Source organism: Nesoenas mayeri (assembly GCF_963082525.1).
Source record: "Nesoenas mayeri genome assembly, chromosome: 2".
In the NCBI taxonomy this organism is placed as follows: domain Eukaryota; kingdom Metazoa; phylum Chordata; class Aves; order Columbiformes; family Columbidae; genus Nesoenas; species Nesoenas mayeri.
The window spans coordinates 95364244-95383817 of record NC_137543.1 but is presented as its reverse complement, the minus strand read 5'-3'; the positions used below and the strand labels follow the sequence as shown (position 1 = coordinate 95383817).

At 42.6% G+C, this 19574-nt stretch overlaps 1 protein-coding gene across 3 annotated transcripts in view; it reads left to right on the top strand.

Moving 5' to 3' along the window:
• Nucleotides 1-19574, top strand: part of JARID2 (jumonji and AT-rich interaction domain containing 2) — a 227607-nt gene that overhangs the window by 203035 nt on the left and 4998 nt on the right. For 2 of the 3 annotated variants that reach the window (XM_080338858.1, XM_080338860.1), the window contains exons 9-16: nt 2919-3011; nt 3441-3559; nt 3709-3779; nt 4611-4725; nt 9201-9306; nt 10104-10286; nt 16454-16584; nt 18655-18838. In XM_080338858.1, coding sequence (XP_080194984.1) covers nt 2919-3011; nt 3441-3559; nt 3709-3779; nt 4611-4725; nt 9201-9306; nt 10104-10286; nt 16454-16584; nt 18655-18838 — 1002 coding nt within the window. Of the gene's footprint in view, nt 1-2918; nt 3012-3440; nt 3560-3708; nt 3780-4610; nt 4726-9200; nt 9307-10103; nt 10287-16453; nt 16585-16913; nt 18839-19574 lie in introns of those variants that run through there. The other variant, XM_080338859.1, reaches the window with a different exon arrangement.

Genomic DNA, 19574 nt, shown 5'->3' with positions numbered 1-19574 from the left:
TTCATGTTGCAGTTTCCACAGATGATGGGATTGTAATGGTTCCTTTCTAAAGGACATTGCTAATTCTAATTAAAAATAAGACACACCCCCACACAGCTCTCTGATAAATGCCCAGGTCAATAGATTGAGGGCTGGTGGAGAACACCATAATCATATGGCTGTAGTCCAGTTTAGGCCATGAAGTATGTGTTTCAGACCACAAAAAGACCATATATTTGGGATTTCAGACAGTAATTTCTGCAGTCAGCATGTGCTTGAGCTGGAACGCAGTTTTAGAGAAAGACATCCAGTCTTCCTGGATCAGTTCCCACCATATCGCATGTCAAGGTTAGCGTAAATCGCCTTTGTGTTTGGCTGACTTTCTGACAAGGCTCCCAAATTATTTTCAGTGTTACTCCTTTCCAGGCCATAAGGCCTGTTGTGCTTTTAAGTGTGTGCTGCAGGGTGCACTTGCTTGCTTCTCACAAGTAGAAAGTGATAGAAGGAGAGGAAAAGGCCTCAAGTTGTGCCAGGGGAGGTTCAGATTGGATATTAGGAAAAAATTATTCATGGAAAGGGTTGTCAGGCACTGGAACAGACTGCCCAGGGAAGTGGTGGAGTCACCAACCCTGGAGGTGTTTAATAGACGAGGTTCTTAGGGACATGGTTTAGTGCCAGAGTTAGGTTGATGGGTGGACTTGATGATCTTGAGGGTCTCTTCCAACCAAAATGAATCTATGATTCTGTGATTCTTTACTCCTAATCTCTGTTTTCTGCCCCTATTTATGGTTGCTTTAATGTCTTTAACACATTGCAGTGTCCTCTGTGCCTTCCCTCCAGGCTTGGAGGTGGTGGTGTTGCTCGGAGTGGGCTCTCATGACCAACACAGACGCCATGGAGAAGAATCAGCGGAGGAAATAAGCAATTTTATTCCTTAAACCTTCCTGTGTCATATTGTTGCAGCAACAGAGACTCTGCTCGGTAGCTAGAAGCTCCCATGACAGTTGTTGAACTGTTGAGATATTTTTGAAAGCATTGAAAAGGATGTTTTACTCTTCAGCAGTTCATTTTGTGTTCTGATTAAAATGCTCCATTACAGGATTTTAAATTATTTTCTGAGTTGGCATCAGAAAATTATCCCTCAGATTAAGAAAACCAACCAAAAGGTTTTAGGAGACTAAAAAGATGCCAAATTCTTGACAGAGGAAGAAAAGGATATATGCAGTTTTAAAGGGCCAAGCTGTTCAGGTTATCTACTTTCTTTTTTCTTGCTTGCTGCATATCAGAAAATGGAAAGGACATGGTCAGTCTTGGAAGATGAGTTCTTAGTCTTATTTTTCTGTGGTGAGAGGAAGAGGCAAGTAACTGAAATGAGGAGGCTGCTGCAGAGCGTGTGTTGGTTTGCGAGCGGTGAAGTCCATGTTCACGTGTGCCGACCGCTGGTGCGGGCCCTGCGTTTTACGAGAGGTTTTGTTGTAAAAGGCTGCCTCAATAAATGATTCATGAGGGCATTAAAAGATGATGGAAATTGCTTATTGTATCGCGGAGCATCCAGCTCTGAACTTTATGGGAATCAGAGGGCCCCAGGCCCTGGGCATTTCGCAAACTTTTTTGCTGCAGCTAATTACGCTGCATTCAATTAAAAAAGTGACAATGTTACAACCATAAGAGCATGGCAAAGTGATAGACTTGGCCTCTAGGGGAAAAGCTGCTCATAGAGTTGTTTCTGGTTTACCCTTGGGCATAGTTCTCATATAAATTAAGCACAAGAAAAGACTGAGGTGGTTTGGCAGATCTGTTTCATAATTGGCAAACTAGAATGCTAGTAGTCTGAGTAGTAAAATGTTCATTTATGTGGAGTTTTTAAATCTGTGGTTACTCAGATGGGCAACCAGTGGACACGGTGGGAGTTGGAGGAAGGAACGATAGATCTGATGAGAGGGAAAAGATATTTTCAACGTCACGCTTGCAGAGCGATGCTGAAGTCTCCGCCTGCAGCAATGGCCACAAAGCAGCCCAGCCAGGGCAGCCAGCGTGGCCCTGCCAGCTCTCACGGCTTCCCAGGATCCTTCTTCTGCCCTGGAGTTGAGTAGGTCCCTGTCTGGACATACCAATATGTCTGGGCTGAAAGGAGCAAGTGTGTTGTCATGCTCCTGCCTTCAAAGCCTTCAGGGGCTTCTGCTTCCCAGAGCATCTGGTTATGTGTGAAAGGAGGTATGCAGAAACTTAGGTAGAGCTCAAGCAGAAAACCAAGTCAGATGATCTTGTCATACAGCTCCTGCAGCAGTGCTGAGAAAGGTGCACTCATGTGCCCATTTTACCATGTTTTACTTTTCTGAGCCTTGTAATAACAGGGCCTGGTTCCTTGCATTTGAACTGCTTTTATTGAATTGAGCATAACTAGTTTTTGTAAGCAGGTAACTACAGAAATCTCGATAAACTCTACTTTTTGTGATGCACTTCGGTCATATACAACACTAGGTTGATGCTGAATGTTTCTGTGAATTTCCCAAGTTTTTCACCTGTTTCTCTGCATAGAGTGTGGTCCTTTGATCACATATGGGATTTGATTGTAAAATCCAGGTAGGGTTGCCTACTGTTTCCCTTGCAACTGTCATAGAAAGCTGGGCCATGTCCATCTTCTGTCTTTATCAAACACAGAGCATCGTGCTGGACAAAGCAGTGTACATGGCCTGCTGGGAACACACAGTTGGCCTTTTAGATGTTTGATTTGGTGATTCGTTGTGAATTTCTTTTATCTTTCGAGATATTTTCCCTCAGATAAGGAATGAGCTTTAGACCCACATGTGTTCTGGAGACATTGTCTTCTTTCCCTCGTCTTGATCTAGTATTCAGTATGTAAGGAAAAGAGTGAAGCCAAGAGGAATAGAGGTGCATTTTTCTATTTTCACTTTTAATTTTACTTTCTTTTTCCACAGGGTAGGTCTGTTTCTTTAACAACCTTCTACCGAACAGCAAGAAACATCATGAACATGTGCTTCACGAAGGAGCCTACAGTAGCCGAAGTAGAGGTGAGACCAACATAAGAGGTGGTAAAAGTTTTTATTTCAGAGGATTAAGTGCGGAGGTTCAGTATTGTTGACATGGGGGCATTACTATGAGCAGTTTAAGGCTGTCTGGTGTGGAAGAAAAATAAATGGTTAGGTAGACATGGTTACTGATTCTTCCTTTTAAAATTTTTTGACATTTTTAATAAAAGTGTTGATCAATGGAGGGAGAGAAAGAAGTCAATCTGTCTTGTGCTGAAGGACAGGAGCCAAGAAGGTCTGTCTTTCCAACTCATCGTCACTTCTAAGCATTTGTATTCTTATTTTCAAGCAGTGTTTCGTGTTGGATTACACTGAAGTCACGAAAGCCTTGTAAATTTCTGGGGTTATATTTTAATGACAGAAATCTTGTTCGGTGACTTAAAAATGCGTTTCTGCTTTCTCTCACTATAGCAAGAATACTGGCGGTTAGTGGAACAGAAAGATTGCCACGTAGCAGTGCATTGTGGAAAAGTAGATACCAACACCCACGGGAGCGGCTTTCCCGTGGGAAAATCTGAACCATTTTCAAGGTAGGATCACCAGATCTACCCATTTTTGTTGACTTGTGCCGGCTGCCCTGTTGGGGTGAGCGGAGGTGGGAGCACGAGGCTGACAGGGCAGCGTGGTGCTGGGGATGCGGTGCTGACATGTGTCTGCCTCTGTGTCGCCCCTTGAACAGGCATGGGTGGAACCTCACAGTCCTTCCTAATAATACAGGATCCATCCTGCGACATCTTGGTGCTGTGCCTGGTAAGCAAGTCTCTTTTCTATATTTCCAGCAGATCTAAGTGTCTGCTTAATGTGGTGGTGTAGTCACCAAAGTATTCTCCCTCTTTCTGGCCCCTGTGTTTGCCAGCTGACTGGGTAGACACGCGTTTGTACATAGCAGATGGTATTTAAAGGAACGAAAGCAGGCATGCAATTAAGAATTAATTAATAGTTGAGACCGTATACCTGGGAGGAAACGGTTGTGCTTGCAGTACCCCTTTCTGGTATTGCCAGTACATCTGTGTTCTTACTTTGTGTTGGAGCGATGAAGGACAGAGCCGTGTAGCCTCCTTACTTGCAAATGTAGGCTCTAGCGCTGGGGGAAACAGCACATGAGTTTTCTAAATGAATTGTCATGAGTGCTCCAGCTGCACATATACCTTTTCAATTTATTGCTGTAAATGTTAGCTGAAAGCAAAATTCAGTCACCTGTGCAGGTATTAAGCAGCTGGGAAACAGGATACATGTTAAGAAGTATGTCTGCACCTGACAACATGAAGCAACCTCCTCTGATCAATGGCATTGGGCTCAAATTATGGGTATTTGTGGATTTTCTAAAGAATAAAAAAAATTTACCGCTATTTAGAAAACAAATATGTTCCAGGGCACTGTAATTAGCTGTAGATATTTTGTTAGTGGAAAAAGCTGAATTTGTTAAATTATCCTCTGTGAATTATTCACTTTGGTAGGAAGACTTAAAACTTAAGAGTCAACTTGCAAGTAGAACAAGATTTTCCACTGAAGTGCCCTCAAACTGTCTAGTAATTAGAAACTGCAGTTACTGAAAACTCATTTTCAATCTCTTTGTTTTAGGAGTGACAATTCCTTGGCTAAATATTGGCATGGTCTTTTCTACCTCATGCTGGTCTCGAGACCAAAATCACCTTCCATACATTGACTACTTACACACTGGTGCTGATTGCATTTGGTAGGTATTCCTGTGTTTTGTTTTCTTCGCCTTCACTGCAGTTCCTGTGTGTAGGGTGGTGGTGACAGCAGATTGTGTAGTAACTTTTGGATGAACGAATCTCACCTAGAAGGTCCAGTGTGTGTGATCACAGTTTTAACAGGAAAAGGTAGTACAAGCATAAGTGATGAAACTCCCTTTCCTGGAAGGAAAGTTTCACTTTCATCTTCCACGCTCTATTCTGAGATATTTAGCAATAAACTGTTTCTGCCTGACATGGAAGCCAGCTGACAGCTAGTCAAGGTAGGCTTTTTTTAGGCTGACAGAGAGACACTTGTCAAGCCAGCTCCATATTGCCACTTGTAAAATGATTGAATCCATGCTCTGACTAAACGGGCACTGCTCTCCTATTTTGCGCAAAATACCTTGAACTGTGTATCTACCTAGTATTTTCTCTCAAAAGATTATTTTTCATTATCATATGTAATAATTTTTAATATGATTACACGCATCATTCTAGTGTCTTGATGTGGACATCACCAGTTAGTTGCTATATACATTTCACATTTTGTAGGCACATCATGCAAATAGACTTATAAATGGTTTTGAACATGGTGATTCCTTCCTGAATTCAGTGCATATGTATTACTGATGAGTTAGATTGCAATGGAAATGCAACAGCTGATGGAGGGATTAGAGGAAGCAGTTGCTGCTGGCGTGTCTTGAGCCTTTCTGCCACCTTCCTGTGATATTGGTGTTATTACCCAAGAGGATCATCAGTGAGAACAATGAATAATAAGCAATGTGACTTTATTTCTTGAGCAGAAAAAATGCGATTTACGGAGAAGAAAAGGTTATTTAAATGGTGTCCCCCTGCAAAGGTGAGAAGCTGGTTCCCTTTCAGCAGTTCCACCTGTTCCCCTCTTGAACTCTGAGCTGCAGGAGCCTTTGGCTCTCCAGGAGAAGGACTGCAGGTCCCCCTTTGCATCCAGGAGTCCTCATGGTGGCAGTGGCAGCTGCTCTTGATTCACATGCAGAGTGTGTACTTCTGTCCTCTACCTTAAACTTCAGCATTTTTCAGCTGTTTTCAAGGGTGCTGACCCGGCTGAAACTGGGAAAGCACATGACCCAGAAAAATGATTTGAAATCTTGAAGGAAAACGTTAAAGCAGGAGCTCCTCTCTCTAAATATATTGAGAGAAATTTTCTGTATGTGATCATGCCAAGGGGTAAAGGTAAATGTTGGATTATGCTGCAGACCTGAGAGTTTGTCACTTTCTGTCATGGGCATTTCATGGCTCCTTTTCCCTCTTCTGTGAATCAGAATCTTTTATAATAATATACTATCAGGACAAATTGCTGAGCAAGTTACATTGTCCTCAACCTTAGGTGAGTTGTTTCTCTCTGACATTCACCTAGTTTTCAATGACAGTAAATTCCACAGAGAAGACATTCAGGAATCCTCTAATTAAGTTCTGAGGCCACTCTTCATACTGTGTGTGTCAAAATGTGCCTTCTGACATTTTAAAGGCTTGAATGCAGCCAGCCAAAGTTTTAGGAAAGGGTACTATTTCTGTTTTTCCAAGCCAAGAAGAATAAAGCCAAAGAAGCTATTTGCTCTTCCATGATGGGCTTACTCATACACATAAGTACATAGCTTCAGGTGTACTTGTGATGATTGCCTTGATGGAACATGGATAGTAAACAGGAACAACTCGTAAGAAGGAAGAAGTGAAACTCCTTTGTGTGTAAAAGCTGTTCTTAGGCAGGGCTGCCAGGCTGCAGTGTCAGGCCTATAGCATTCATTATTAACTTATTACACCTTCTAATACTGCAATGAAGTACCCAACTTTATTGAGGAGAAGATTTAATTTAATAACTGTAGGTCTGGCACAATATCTTGAGTAGCTCTGACAGCATTGTTTTCAGTGGCTGCTTCAGCGAAAGCAAAGCAGGCCACTGGGCACCGGAGCCCTCCTCTGTCTTGCAAAGTCCACCCAGCATCCAGAAATCTTCTCTTCCAAGGAGAGATGCCTGTGGTACTAAAATTAGTAGTGCTTCATTTACCTGTGGATCACTCAGGTCACTCTCTCATCTCTCAGGTTTTATCTCCTGAAGGGTAAGCAGGGGAGAAATCAGTTTTCATGCAGGGCAGAGGTCAGTGATCTAACCTTTTTATTCTGGAGGGATCCTCAGTGCCCATTAAAAGAGAGAAGAAAATCTTATTCTGCTCGAGACAGTCAGAAGTCTATAGTGGCTGCCCGCTTCCCATCTTTATAGGTACATCCAGAATTGCAAATGAGTGAAACTGCAGCATAATCCACAGTTGCAAAGGGTCTCCCTTCCCCTCAGTCCTGCCAGTGGCTGCATGATCCCAGGTGCTTCTGTGCTGACCCTCCTCTTCACACCTCCTTCCTGGGCCTTTTCCTGGGCCCAGCTTGTGAGGTTCTGCATGCTTGAATCTTTTGACTGCTCCCACTTTGCTTTCTGACTCTAAAATTAGAGTGGACTCTGTTGCATTCTGGATTTGAATTTAAAATATTGTCATCACCATTTAAAACGTGTTACTATAGTGCAACTAGAGTAATACTCCAGCTATTCTGCAGCTGTCACTGTTAGCAACACAGGTACTGCAAGGTAGTCGATACACAGCATGCATTTAAAATTGCCGTTGTGACTTGATCCTTACCAAGACGAGGTTCTTCCACTTCACCTCTCTGTAACCTTAGGATTTGTGAGCAAGGTCTTAATCGTTGTCAATATCTATGTCAGGAGTCAGTCTATGTACCCCTGAGCAGCCAGCTCATTAGAGCCCTTGTGGCTACAGTGAGCTGTATGAGTAGATAATGTCATCTCTTCTGGTTCTTGGCTTGAAGATCAAAAAAGACAAGTCAAAATCATCATCAGTACAGTGAGCAGTAAGGAGATCTTCAAATCTCAGCAAATACAGCCTCCTACAGACTCAGCAAACAGTGTCTGTATGATCACAGTATCACAGTATGTTCTGGATTGGAAGGGACCTCAAAAGATCATCTAGTCCAATCCCCCTGCTGGAGCAGGAACGCCTAAGTGAGGTTGCACAGGAACATGTCCAGGTGGGTCTTGAATGTCTCCAGAGAAGGAGACTCCACAACCCCCCTGGGCAGCCTGTTCCAGTGCTCTGTCACCCTTACTGAGAAGAAGTTTCTTCTCAATGCATATGGAGTTAATATTAGTGCACATTATAAGCAAATATCCTGACAAAGTCTGTAAGGCCAGCAGAACACTTTCTGAAATTGGTGGAGAGATCGGATGAATGACAAGAAAACTGCACTCTTTACCCACAATCTTTCCAGATTCATTGTCTTGTTGCCAAGTTTGGAAAAATGGCTCTGTGTGTGTGTACGTGTCTTGGGTTGGGGCAGATGGGCGCCTGGCTGCGGTCTGACTGCTTAAAATGAACGGAAATAAGTAAGAGTAAATCTGGAGATGCTGTTTATTTGCCTGAGCATAATGAATGCAAATCAAGTAATGCTGCAGATAAAGCCCAGTGTGGCAGCAACTCAGAGCAGATGTGGGAATACCAAGATTTGCATTGTTTCCCACCAAGCTTTGTTGCTCAGTTTGTAGTCGTCAGGTACCAACTACCAGATCTCAGGAATGGGTGTCTCCTGGGTGGACGTAAACCATTACCCTTCTGTCAGGGTGCAAGCAAGACTAGCGGTGAATTCTCATCGTATCGCCTCCCTGCATCCAGGAAAATAGCAGTTCTCTGGGCGTGTGAAGCTAAAACCTGAGATTTCTATGTTATTTCTTGTCATTTCTGCTGGCAGTGAGCACAGAGAGGAGAGAGCAGCTTCTTTGGCTTCTAGAGGAGAGGAGGATATGCAGCTCGGGGCATAAACCCAGCCGTGTTTTGAATCTCTCTTGCTGCTTTGGCTGCTCTTGGTCAGGTCTTTGTTCTGTTGCGAGGAAGAGGAGGGATGTGGGATTTGTTTAATAAGCGAGGGAGGAAGGTCTTAGGCTACTTTGTGTACTAACAGTAAAGGTGATTTGTGGTTTCTTGATTGTTACAAACAGAAAACATTATTAAATAAAAAGATCCTTTTGTCGACGCACCAGTAATAAATACAACAATTTATGATAAAGAGAACAGAACATATATTGGTGCTCATGAGGTGCAAACTCCTGCACATGATTAGCTGTTTTTGTGCTGATAAAATGAGCATCATTCTATTGCTGACTTGCCTCCTCCGATTCTACAGGGCATGGAGCGGTCACGTTTCTGTTTTGGGGATTTTGTGTCTTTCAGCATCTAGTGAACACCATCAGACTGAGTCTAAATAAACAGCTTTCTATGAATCCTCAGTGTTTTAGCAAGAATGGTGTGGGAAAGCCTGTGTTTAATTTCTTTCTTTTAATCAAAGTCCTGATCTGAATTGCCTGTTACTGTGTAGCTGTGGACCTTTATTTACTCCACAGTAAATTTTTCTCTTTTTTCTTCTGACAAAACAACAGGTATTGCATTCCTGCTGCGGAGGAGAACAAACTTGATGATGTGGTACATACCCTGCTGCAAGCCAATGGCACTCCAGGGCTGGAAATGCTTGAAAGTAATGTAATGGTAGGTTAACATAGGGAGAGGTATTCCCATTTGAGAACCCAGGGCTAATCAGAAGGCTGGTTGTTTGGGATTTATTTTTGTTATTTCTCACACTACAATGATGCAGAGGCTGTTGTTGAGATCTGGCTGCTTTCTACGTGCAGCATTTACCCACATGGCGTTTTTCTAACAAGGCTCATATGCTCAAATGTTGAAATAAAAATAAATGTGGTAATGCAATCAATGTCTATTTTTAATATTGTCCATAATGTATTTAACCTCACAGAGTGTTTTGTAATGAATTAATCAGCCATGATTGACATATCCAGCATGGATATGAGAAGCCTAACACTTCAAAGGATTTCAGAGTATTTTTGTCTCCTGTATTTATTTGACGGATAACAATTTCAGTTTAATGCATTTAAGTGTAAATTTGGCACACCATAACAAAAACAGCTCCCTCAGCTATCCATGGTAACATCTTTAACAGAAGTGTAGTAGGAAGGTGGATTCAGTGCCAAGTCTGTCTGAGAAGATCTAGATGGAAAACTGCATGGCCTGTGTTACTTTCTGTGGTAGTAGATAGTATTGTTTTGAGGCTTTGTGTTTGAGATTGTTTGGCACGTGAAGGTTTAAAGTGGTGGTTTCAAGAGAGCTGAATCTGTAATTCTCGCTCCAAACACTAAGCAGAAGGGAAGAGAGAAAGCGAGCAGAGCCGAGCTGTTAAGCAGCACGTGGCTGTACTCTGCCACGAAGGGGATCGAGCTGTAAAAGAAAATCCTGATTTTGTTTGTTTGTTTTGCTTTATGTCTTTCTAGATCTCCCCAGAAATCTTGTGCAAGGAGGGGATCAGGGTGCACCGTACTGTACAGCAGAGCGGGCAGTTTGTTGTCTGTTTTCCTGGATCCTTTGTGTCTAAAGTGTGTTGTGGCTATAGTGTTTCTGAAACGGTGCACTTTGCTACCACCCAGTGGACAAGTATGGGTTTTAAAACAGCCAAGGTAAGTTGAGAAAAAGGGAGTTTAAATGGATTCACGGCCCTGCCATCTAAAACGACAACAAACCAGACATTCCAGGATTGATAGGGTTGTGAGACTAGTACAACTACATCTATTTTTGTGGACTGTTAAATTAAAAAAAAAATGGAAAAAAAAAGAGGCGAAAAAGTTCAGCAAGACATAAGACGATCCAGTGTTTGCAGAAAAGCAACCGAGTTAATAATTGATAACTAAAAATTTCTGTATATTTGAAATATTCAGGAGATTTGTTATGCCTGAAGACCAGTTTGCGAGGAAGCTTTTCAAAAATCCCTTCAGAGCTAATGATAGTGTCTTGTATTATGCTTACTAATTTTTTTTAAGTGATGTTTTCTAGAACCATTAGAATCTCAGGTGCAAATATCTGAATAACTGTGCTTGTTAGCTCCTATGATAGGCAGAGTCAGTTAATACTCACAGCTGTATCGCTTGTCTTTCTCTGCCCTTTCATTCAGGAAAAGTTGTTGATCAGGGCAATTTCAACTTTAATAGACTTGAAAATCCTTCGGTTCACTGACCAGCCCATCCAATACTAAGCTGTAAATAAAAAACCTTCTTGTTCCCTTTTCACACAACTAACTAAGGCAGGTTGTCTGCAGAAACAAACGGGTGAATTGCCCAGACACCGTGATTTTGGCTACATTTCTGTGGTTTTGGACAAAGAATATATGTCACCAGTTGTGTTCTCAACCTCTTCAAATACACTATGAGTTACAGATGATATTTTGGTAGTGTTTTGTAGCTAAGCCACTAGTATATTATCATTTACAGCCTCAAATCAAGCGGATAGTAAGTAATTAAATGTAATATGTCCACAGATAGGTTTTGGTTCTTTAGGGTTAACGAAATTCTTCCTGCCTGGTTATACTAACTGTATATTAACTTAGTTTGAAATAAAAGGTTATTTTATTACAGATTTATTTGGGGGGAAGGTGGGAATTGTATATGTGTGTAGGTAAGGAATGAGAATCCTGAACTAACCTTTTCTGTCTGAAGGTACACAATTATATTAACTCCATATGCTGTATTTATTGCTCTACTGAACATTTGTTTGATATTGTGAAAATGCCACTCCTGTAAGAGACAAAAATCACTATGCAGCAATTAAAAAGCTCTTCTTGGTGCCTCAAATCCTGAAGAACAGTTTCTTTTGCTTCATTTTTAAGAGCTTTGCACTGGTAACCTACCTTGGAAATTGAAGTCACAGCTCTCACAAATGTTACAAGAAACCACAGATATGTGTTTGTATCAGAATAACTCTGGAAACACCTATTGTATTGTGATTTTCCTTCCCCCTTTTTCTTTTTTCTTTTTTTAATTTTTTCTTATTCGTTCCCCATCTTCTTTCCTCAGACTATCCTATGTTCCTACCTCCCTTAAATTTTGGAAATTCTTCTTTGGTTCCTTCACTTTAACGAGGCACTTTGCCATTTTTAAAGGCCGTGAGATGTTCAGGGTAATGAGCAAGATGCCCCTTTTGGACTGTTAACCTGTACCTTCTTATCTGTCCCTTCTCAACAGCAATATTGAGAGTTTTCAGCTCTTTGATACATTAACTTTGTTTGCATTCTGTGATACTGTGACCTGATTTTTTTTATAGTGACTCTCTTTATATTACTAAACGATGTTGTTTCATGTATTGAATGACTGCTCAGTCTTCTTTAATATATGGAAAAATGAAATTCTGCTTTTGAAATTGCATTGATTCCAGTTTATAAGGAGTTGGGATAATTGTTGGGATAAAGGGAGTTTGTATAAGGCCTGTGTAAAGGAACAGGCAGGTTTCACCTAAACCATGTGAAGAACGAGATCGCTGGCTTTTAAAAAACACCCTAAGAGCCCTTGAAATTGTAAACAAAGGATGAGGAGAAGTTTTACAGGTGTGGAAGAATTTGTGTTTGGAATGGCAAAGGGGTAGCTCCGTATTCCTCAAATAAGATATTGGGCAAAATCAGTAAAACTCCTTTAGCAAACAGGAAAACAGAAAATTGGACTAAATGACACTGGTCTAGAGGTTTGGAAATAAGGAGGAGAGTCTGGTCTTAAAGGAGAGCTTTGGTGGTATAGGGCCTACCAGAAACCTGGTGGAAAGAAGAGACTCACTGGTATTGTGATACAAGAGGAAGAATTACACAGGAAAGATGGAGTTAGTCACCCTGTTGGAGCAGCACTGCTGCACACAGAAGAGAGGTTATGGGCCAAATAAGCCAGGTTTAAGTTTGTCACCAGTGGCGGAATCTCTGTGCACTGATCTTCCTGTCCTAAATAGGAAAATCACGGTATTAGCACTGTGCTCCTGACTGTCCAACCAAGATGTTGGCAGGGGCTTTATATGTATCCCCCCTCAAGTTTTCGTTTGGGTGAGAAACGTGCTTTTAAAACTCCACACAGTTATGGCTCCATGGTAAAAAGCACAGCGCTCTGCTAGCCTGAGCAGACTGGGTTGCTTTCAGATGAAACCAAACAGGAGAAGGCGCTCTAGAAGTGCACCTTATGTCCTCCAAACACCAAAGCAGTGATAGTGGCCGCAGGACCAGGCTGGACTGCTCTGAAGTGAAGCCCTTGGCTTTTCACACGGGTGTCCCGTGGGTGTTGGAGTCCTCCAGCATCAGCTGTATCGCGCTGCACGGCCGCTCCTTCTGCGTTGCCGTACTCCATGGTGTGTGGGCATGGCCTGTGTTGTACCGAGGGAGATGAGAAAACCCATGAAGACAGAATACACAATGATTCTGGGAAGTGCTGGTCTGCTCCCCCCAGCTAGGACAGCAGTTGTGTTGGGGTGTGATGCCAGGACCGAAATGGCTTCAGGGAGCAGCTGCTCGGGAAACCCATGCGAGGGGAAGAAACTCTCGTCTCGCCTCTCAGCAATGGTGGAGCCCAGGTCAAAACATATTGCTATCAAATAGCTGCACTGTGATGGTGAGCAGAGATGTAAGAACCTTGAAAGAGCAGTAAAACGCAAAATATCCACTACCGTGGTGTTTCATTTCGAAAGATAGCCTTGCGTAAAACCAAGGAAGCTTGTGAAATTGAGAACGCAGAAAGGAGGGTGAAGTGTGTGCGCGCAGCATAGAAATTGTTTAAAGATGCTGTGTGAGAGGCTCACAACACATGCACATTGCCTAGCAATACAAAAGTTTCAGAAGGCATGCTTAAACTGAATGTGGCATGGCTGGACACCAGGAGAAAGGACTCTGTCTGAAATGAGACCAAACAATCCTTTTTGTGTCCAGAAGATGAAAATGCAAGTAAAAAAGTAACTCCAGCAAGATAACATATAAATACACACAAATTGCAGACCAAAAAGAGATTTCAAAGAACAACATCTCGAAGGCCCAAATTAGAAATAAATGTAAAAAAAATGACGCCAGGGCCGTCAACATGGCTTTTGTAGCAAGGACGTGCCCCCTACGCCGTGAAACTTTGGGAAGGGTGAGTGAACGAAAGAGAACCAGCTGTGACAGAGTCTGTAAGCGTTTCTGGATGCCTTTTGGGGAGGTTCCTCAGAAAGGCTCTTAAAGAAATTAACCTGTCACAGGTTGAGAGGGAAAGTTCATGCACCAAAAAAATAACCGATTCAAAGAGAAGCAGAGGATGGGAACAAACGGTCAGTTTTTATCCTGGAGGGAGGTCTCTTTCTGTGCTCCTCAGGAATTTGCTAAGACCCGTACAGTTCAACGTATCCATAAATCACCTAGGAAAGGAAGTGAATAGCAAAATGAATCAATTATACTGAGGATATTAATAGTAATGACTGCAAAAATTACAGCTATGAGGTGATACAGAAAGATTTTATGCTACTGATTGAGTGAGAAAATGGTAGATGAAGTTCAGTGTTGATAAATTTAAAAAAATAATCCAAATTAGCAGACACAGCGATGGGCTCTGAATGAGCTGTTGCTCCTGAGAAAAGAGGTCTTTGGATTCCTGTGGAGCTCCCAGCTGAGCACTCTGGGGAGGTTTTAAAAAAATGAATGTTAAGAATTGCAAGGGGAGAATAAAGAACAAAGGAGAAACATGGTTATGGCACTGTGCGGGCTCTTGGTATGGCCTTGGCTTGAATACTTGCTCAGTTTTGAGCCCCTAATTGCAAAAGGAATATAGAGGAACTAGCAAAAGCACAGCAGAGATTGGTGATCAAAGGTATGAATTAGCTTCTGCTTTAAATATAAGAGGACTACTCTGCCTGGAAAATTAATGACCAGGAGATGTATGTAATAGCAAGACCAGATTGCAAGTGGCAGGGTGATGATGACGATACGAATGTTTGCTGACTTTCATAACACCAAAAGAAAGCGTCATTAAAAGAAATTATTAGGCAGCAGGTCAAAAGCAAATGGAAGTCTGTATTAAAATACTTCTCTAGTGTATTTCAGTGCTGTATGGAAGAGAAACATGTGCCTGGCTCTGTCTCGGGAGGTCCCTGAGCTGCCAGCCAGCAGGACCGTACCTCACTTTTCTTCTCTGGCCACCCACCATGGCCTTTTATCCCCCTGCCTGTGTGGGCTTCTGGCCTGGCTGGGAGTGGCTGTTGTTACCCAGCCTCGGACAACACGCTGAGCAAATCTAATGTGCAACCGAACTTCTCATACCGCTCCAAAAAGTGCAGCTGTTCCAAGCAAATAGCTTCTGACAAACACTCTTCTTATCTGTGACCCTCTTTTCAATGGTTTTTGGTCACCAAAGGTTACTAATCCGTTTTATGACATATGTCAGTTCCATGCATACAGCGTGCTGTTAAAAATGATCAGGTTTATGATATATTGGTTCTGATAAAAGAAATACCAAGAGCATGTAATTAGAGTTACAAAACAGGGTGAAAAAAAAATAAAGACAAATCTACTTTTTTGTGATGAGTAGGTATTTGGTGGGCTTAACTCCAAACCTAAATGGCACCTCCACATTATCCTCCAGTGTTGGCATCAGTGGAAACTTCTCAGACTCTGTATAAAACAAAAAGTGCCTCAGACACTGGGGAAATGAGACTTTTCCCAATTGCAGAATAAATCGAGGAAATTTGCCTACACAAAGAAATACTGAAGGGGTTTAAGCTCCCAAAGTCAGTTGGTTCATATTGACAAGAATGGAATATATTCTATGTCTTTAAAAGCTTACCCAGAAAGGAGCCAGGAAAGGGCAAACTGAGCAGAACTGAACCTCCCTCTTTCTCCTGTTGTCTCTTTTCCCTGACATCTGCCTGTTCTGCTAGTTGTTGTCTTTAATTCTTAAGCACCTATTTGATATTTTAAGAGATGCAAAATGACAGCAGTCCTGGGTTTGAAGCAAGTCAGAAGAGTAGATTTTACAGGATGGCTGAGAGTGTATTACTGAGCTTAAGTCATTGAGTTACTCCTCTTGGCCTCCACGGGAAAAGCGAATTTTTAGGGAGGGAATTTTGAGGTGTTTGTTGGTTCTTCTACCTCAGTGAACTGCATGCTGACCTGTGCCTGGGCATCCTTTTAAAATTATTATTCTCATTTTCTTCACATCTCTCCTATTCTCACCTTTTCCACCAATAGTTTTCTGTTTTGAAGAAAAGGGTATACCTAAAATATGGTGACACTGGAGTACTTGCATTTGGTTTCACTCTCTTTGCGTATGCAGACTTTGCCTGTCTTTTCTCTGCATTAAACTCCACAGCAAAACATATTAGGAAAAGATAGTGTACAGATTGATTTCTTCACGTAAAAGCCATCATGCATTACAGATACTTTTCTCCTCTCTGCTGGTGATTCTGAATGCAAACAAAATGTTAGATATAACAGGCACCAGGGTTTCTCCCAGAAAGCAGTTGATTGTGGCTGGTAGTATGCGTTTGGTTTTTGAAGTTTGCCTAAAGCACATGCAGAAGATCTTTCTTCATAGTCCTCTCAAGAGGAAGACCCAGTTCAGCAAAGCCTGTGGGCACCTGACTTTCCGCTAAAAGGACTGGTTTCTAATTAGTGTTTTTTTCAGTGTGAAGTTCGTGCTGGATGTAAGTTGGAGCATAGCTATTTAGTTTCATTTGGACTATGGAAAGCTTTTACTTGTGGTTGTTTTAAAAAGGCCGAGTTTTGCTACGCTGAATTCATTCTGCATAACTTTTTATTTTCTGATTTGCTCAAGAACTAATTTGGCGATTTCTGTCCCAGGAAATGAAGAGACGACGTATAGCCAAACCATTTTCCATGGAAAAGTTGCTTTATCAGATTGCAACAGCAGAAGCAAAAAAGGAAAACGGACCAACTCTGAGTACGATATCATCCCTTCTTGGAGAGCTCAGGTAACGAATTGGGGGCCTGTTGTACCTCTTTTGTTTTCATTGACAGACTCCAGAGGTGGATGACGTAAGTAACCATTTCAGATGCATGTCTTGCGCCTACTTAACCAAGCAAAAGCCCAGTAAAGACAGCCACATGTGGAAGAAGCAGTTTCCTTGGCTGTACCTGATCTTAGAGTCTCTTGCTCTAAGAATTCCCTACTCTGGGCACCATCAAAGGATTAAAACTACGGTTTGGTTTTGATTTTGTTGCTTCTTGTTGCCGAGAGTCAAGATTTCCTGATGTGTTGGGTGAGCTACGTGGTGCCAAGCGGCTAAATACCTTTCTTCAGTTTTTCAGCCTCTTGGCATCAGTAGCCCCTGTCAATCCATGCCTCTAATGGGTTTTGCACCAGGAACCCTTGTCTTCAGCATCAGGATTGTTTCACCACAGCTGCAGAAGGTATTTTGTATACAGAAAGTTGTCTTGATTTAAACCACTGAGTTAGCAAACAGCTTATGCATGGGTGCTAATGCATCTTGCCTTAGAACTTAAATGTTTTAAAGCAGATTAACTTTGCACTCCTTTTTCTCTCCAGTATTAAGGAAAGATGTTTAAGGTTTCTCTTAAGATAGGTAAAAAAAAAAAGAAAATATGATGTTGCCTGGCTTCCTGTGTAATGATCTTCTCTTTTGTTCCCTACCATGTAGTTGCTACCTATCTTTCAAGTTTGTGACAACTGGTACTCGAGATGTCAAGACAGTTTTGATGAATGGAATCTACAAACTGTATTTAACTAACTAGCATGTTCATTTGGAAAATTTCCAGTGACATGCTGAAGGGGAAAACAGCCCATATGTTGTTTTAATATTCAGAAAGAAATACAAAGAGGTGTGCTGACTGCTTTACCTGCAGCTGGTTCCCCTGTGGGAATAATCACTTCCAAGTGGTTTGTTGGTTTTTGGTTTTGTTTTTTGGTCTTTTTTGTTTTTTATTTTTCCTTGAAGAGGAAAACTCTGCAAGTGCGAAAGGTGAAACAGAAATGTTGGTACTTGCTGTTAGACCATCACATCGACCTCTATCAGAGTGGTTCTCAAACTTGTTCTCATGCTTAGGTTGGAATTCTCTGGAGGATATCAGTCCTCCCTGAGGCTGCTCATGTAAAACAAAATCCCACACAACAAAACCTGAAAAAAACCCAACCAAAGTGGAATACTGTGCCATAGTTTTTTTTCCTTTCTTGTATTTTGCTTGTTTGTTCTGTGTCTTTTGCTGCCTCTTCTCCTGGCCTGCCTTGGTTGCTCAGTTTGCCCATGCCATTTGCTTAGCTTGGCTCTCCACCCATCTTCAGCTGTGTTTGGTGGTGAGCTTTTTTATTGTTCCCTTCCATCTGCTCAGCTCAGTCCACACTTGCCTTCTTCCACGCACCTCCAACTTGACCTGCTCTCCTAATGCTGCGTAGTTCAGCATGGGAAGTCTTGTCCACCTTGCAGAAGCCGTGGGTGAAGGGCGGCTAGAGGGCTTAGTCTTTGCTCTTGATTGACATCTCCTTCTTTTTCCCCTGGGTGTACAGCAAGATCTTCGTCTTTTGGCACAATCACTTGCCCTGCTCCCCCTTCCCTGCCTGAAGCACCTGGTGGCAGCAGGTCCGTGGTCCATCTGTGCCTCCTGATGAAGGTGGCTATGTTACTCCTGACGGCAATGGCTCCTCCTCCTCAAGGTGGCTTTTGGCAACTTCAGGAATGACAGTCACGTTAGCCACATCTCCCGACTCTCCACATGGCCCCAAGCACCCATCGACCTCCAGGAAGCACTCGGCAGTCCCCAGTTCCCTGTGGAGCAGTTTGAGAACCACTGGCTTGATACAGTGGTCGCTGTTAAAATCCGGAGATAGCTTTTGCAATCAGGCAGTGTTTCTGTGGTGCTTGGCTGTCTCTCACCACGCGTAGGGAATGGGCACCAACCTCCAACAACACTCAGGGCTTTGCTGTGTGGAGCTAAGGTTTCAGAGATGGTGGTAAAGGGGTGATTGTACGTGGCTTTGTGGTGGTTATGAGACGGTGCCGGTATCTAATTGCATCAAACGTTCACAGGGACACGGAGCTGAGGCAGCGGCGGCAGCTTTACGAGGCAGGTCTCCATTCTTCAGCGCGCTACGGCAGCCATGACAGCAGCAGCACTGGGATGGATGGAAAGAAAAAGCCTCGAAAGTGGTTGCAGCTAGAAACGTCAGAGAGGAGATGCCAGATTTGTCAGCACCTGTGCTATCTTTCCATGGTGAGTGACATCCTTTGCCAGGGCTGGGGTACTGTCCCCATACCATAATAGGCTATAAGCATTTGAGGGAGACAGCATGTGACTAGAGACACATCTCATTCACCCCACGCAGGATGCGGAGGTGTTGATTTATGTCAGAACATTTATCGCCTCGGGCAGTGGTGACAGAAGACATCGGTTGGTGTCAGCTAGTTAAGGAAGGGATAAACTAGTCATTCGGCTGCTCTTGGATGCCCATGAGCATGTCTGCCTTGCACTAGAAGGGGTAACAAAGATGCCTGCAGGTTGCTGCTCATACTAAGTCTGGCAGAACAGTTCTGGGGGTCAGCTGGCAACTCAAATACATGCCCCATGTCTCAGGCACGCAGCTACAGCCTGTGCTGCGACAGTTTCCCTGCAAGCCAAATGGCAGGGTGGATGTAGCCCACCTATCAAGCCAAGATGCTGTTTGTTCAAAACAGACAGCTGTCTGTTCAAAAATAGACACCATGCCCATAAACTTGCTCTTTTTAGACATAATTGCCTGCTGGCTTTTGAAGGTGTGGTGACACTGTCAGGTTTTCAGCTGTATGCAGAACACCTAGGGATACAGCAATTTCATTAAAAATAGTAAAAGCCTCTCCCACAACCTTATGTACCACTTAATTCCAAGATCAGATATTTAAGTAAACATAATACACTGCACGTGAGTCCATATTCAGTCTTCCTGTCATCTTGCAGGTTTTTTGTTTATAAA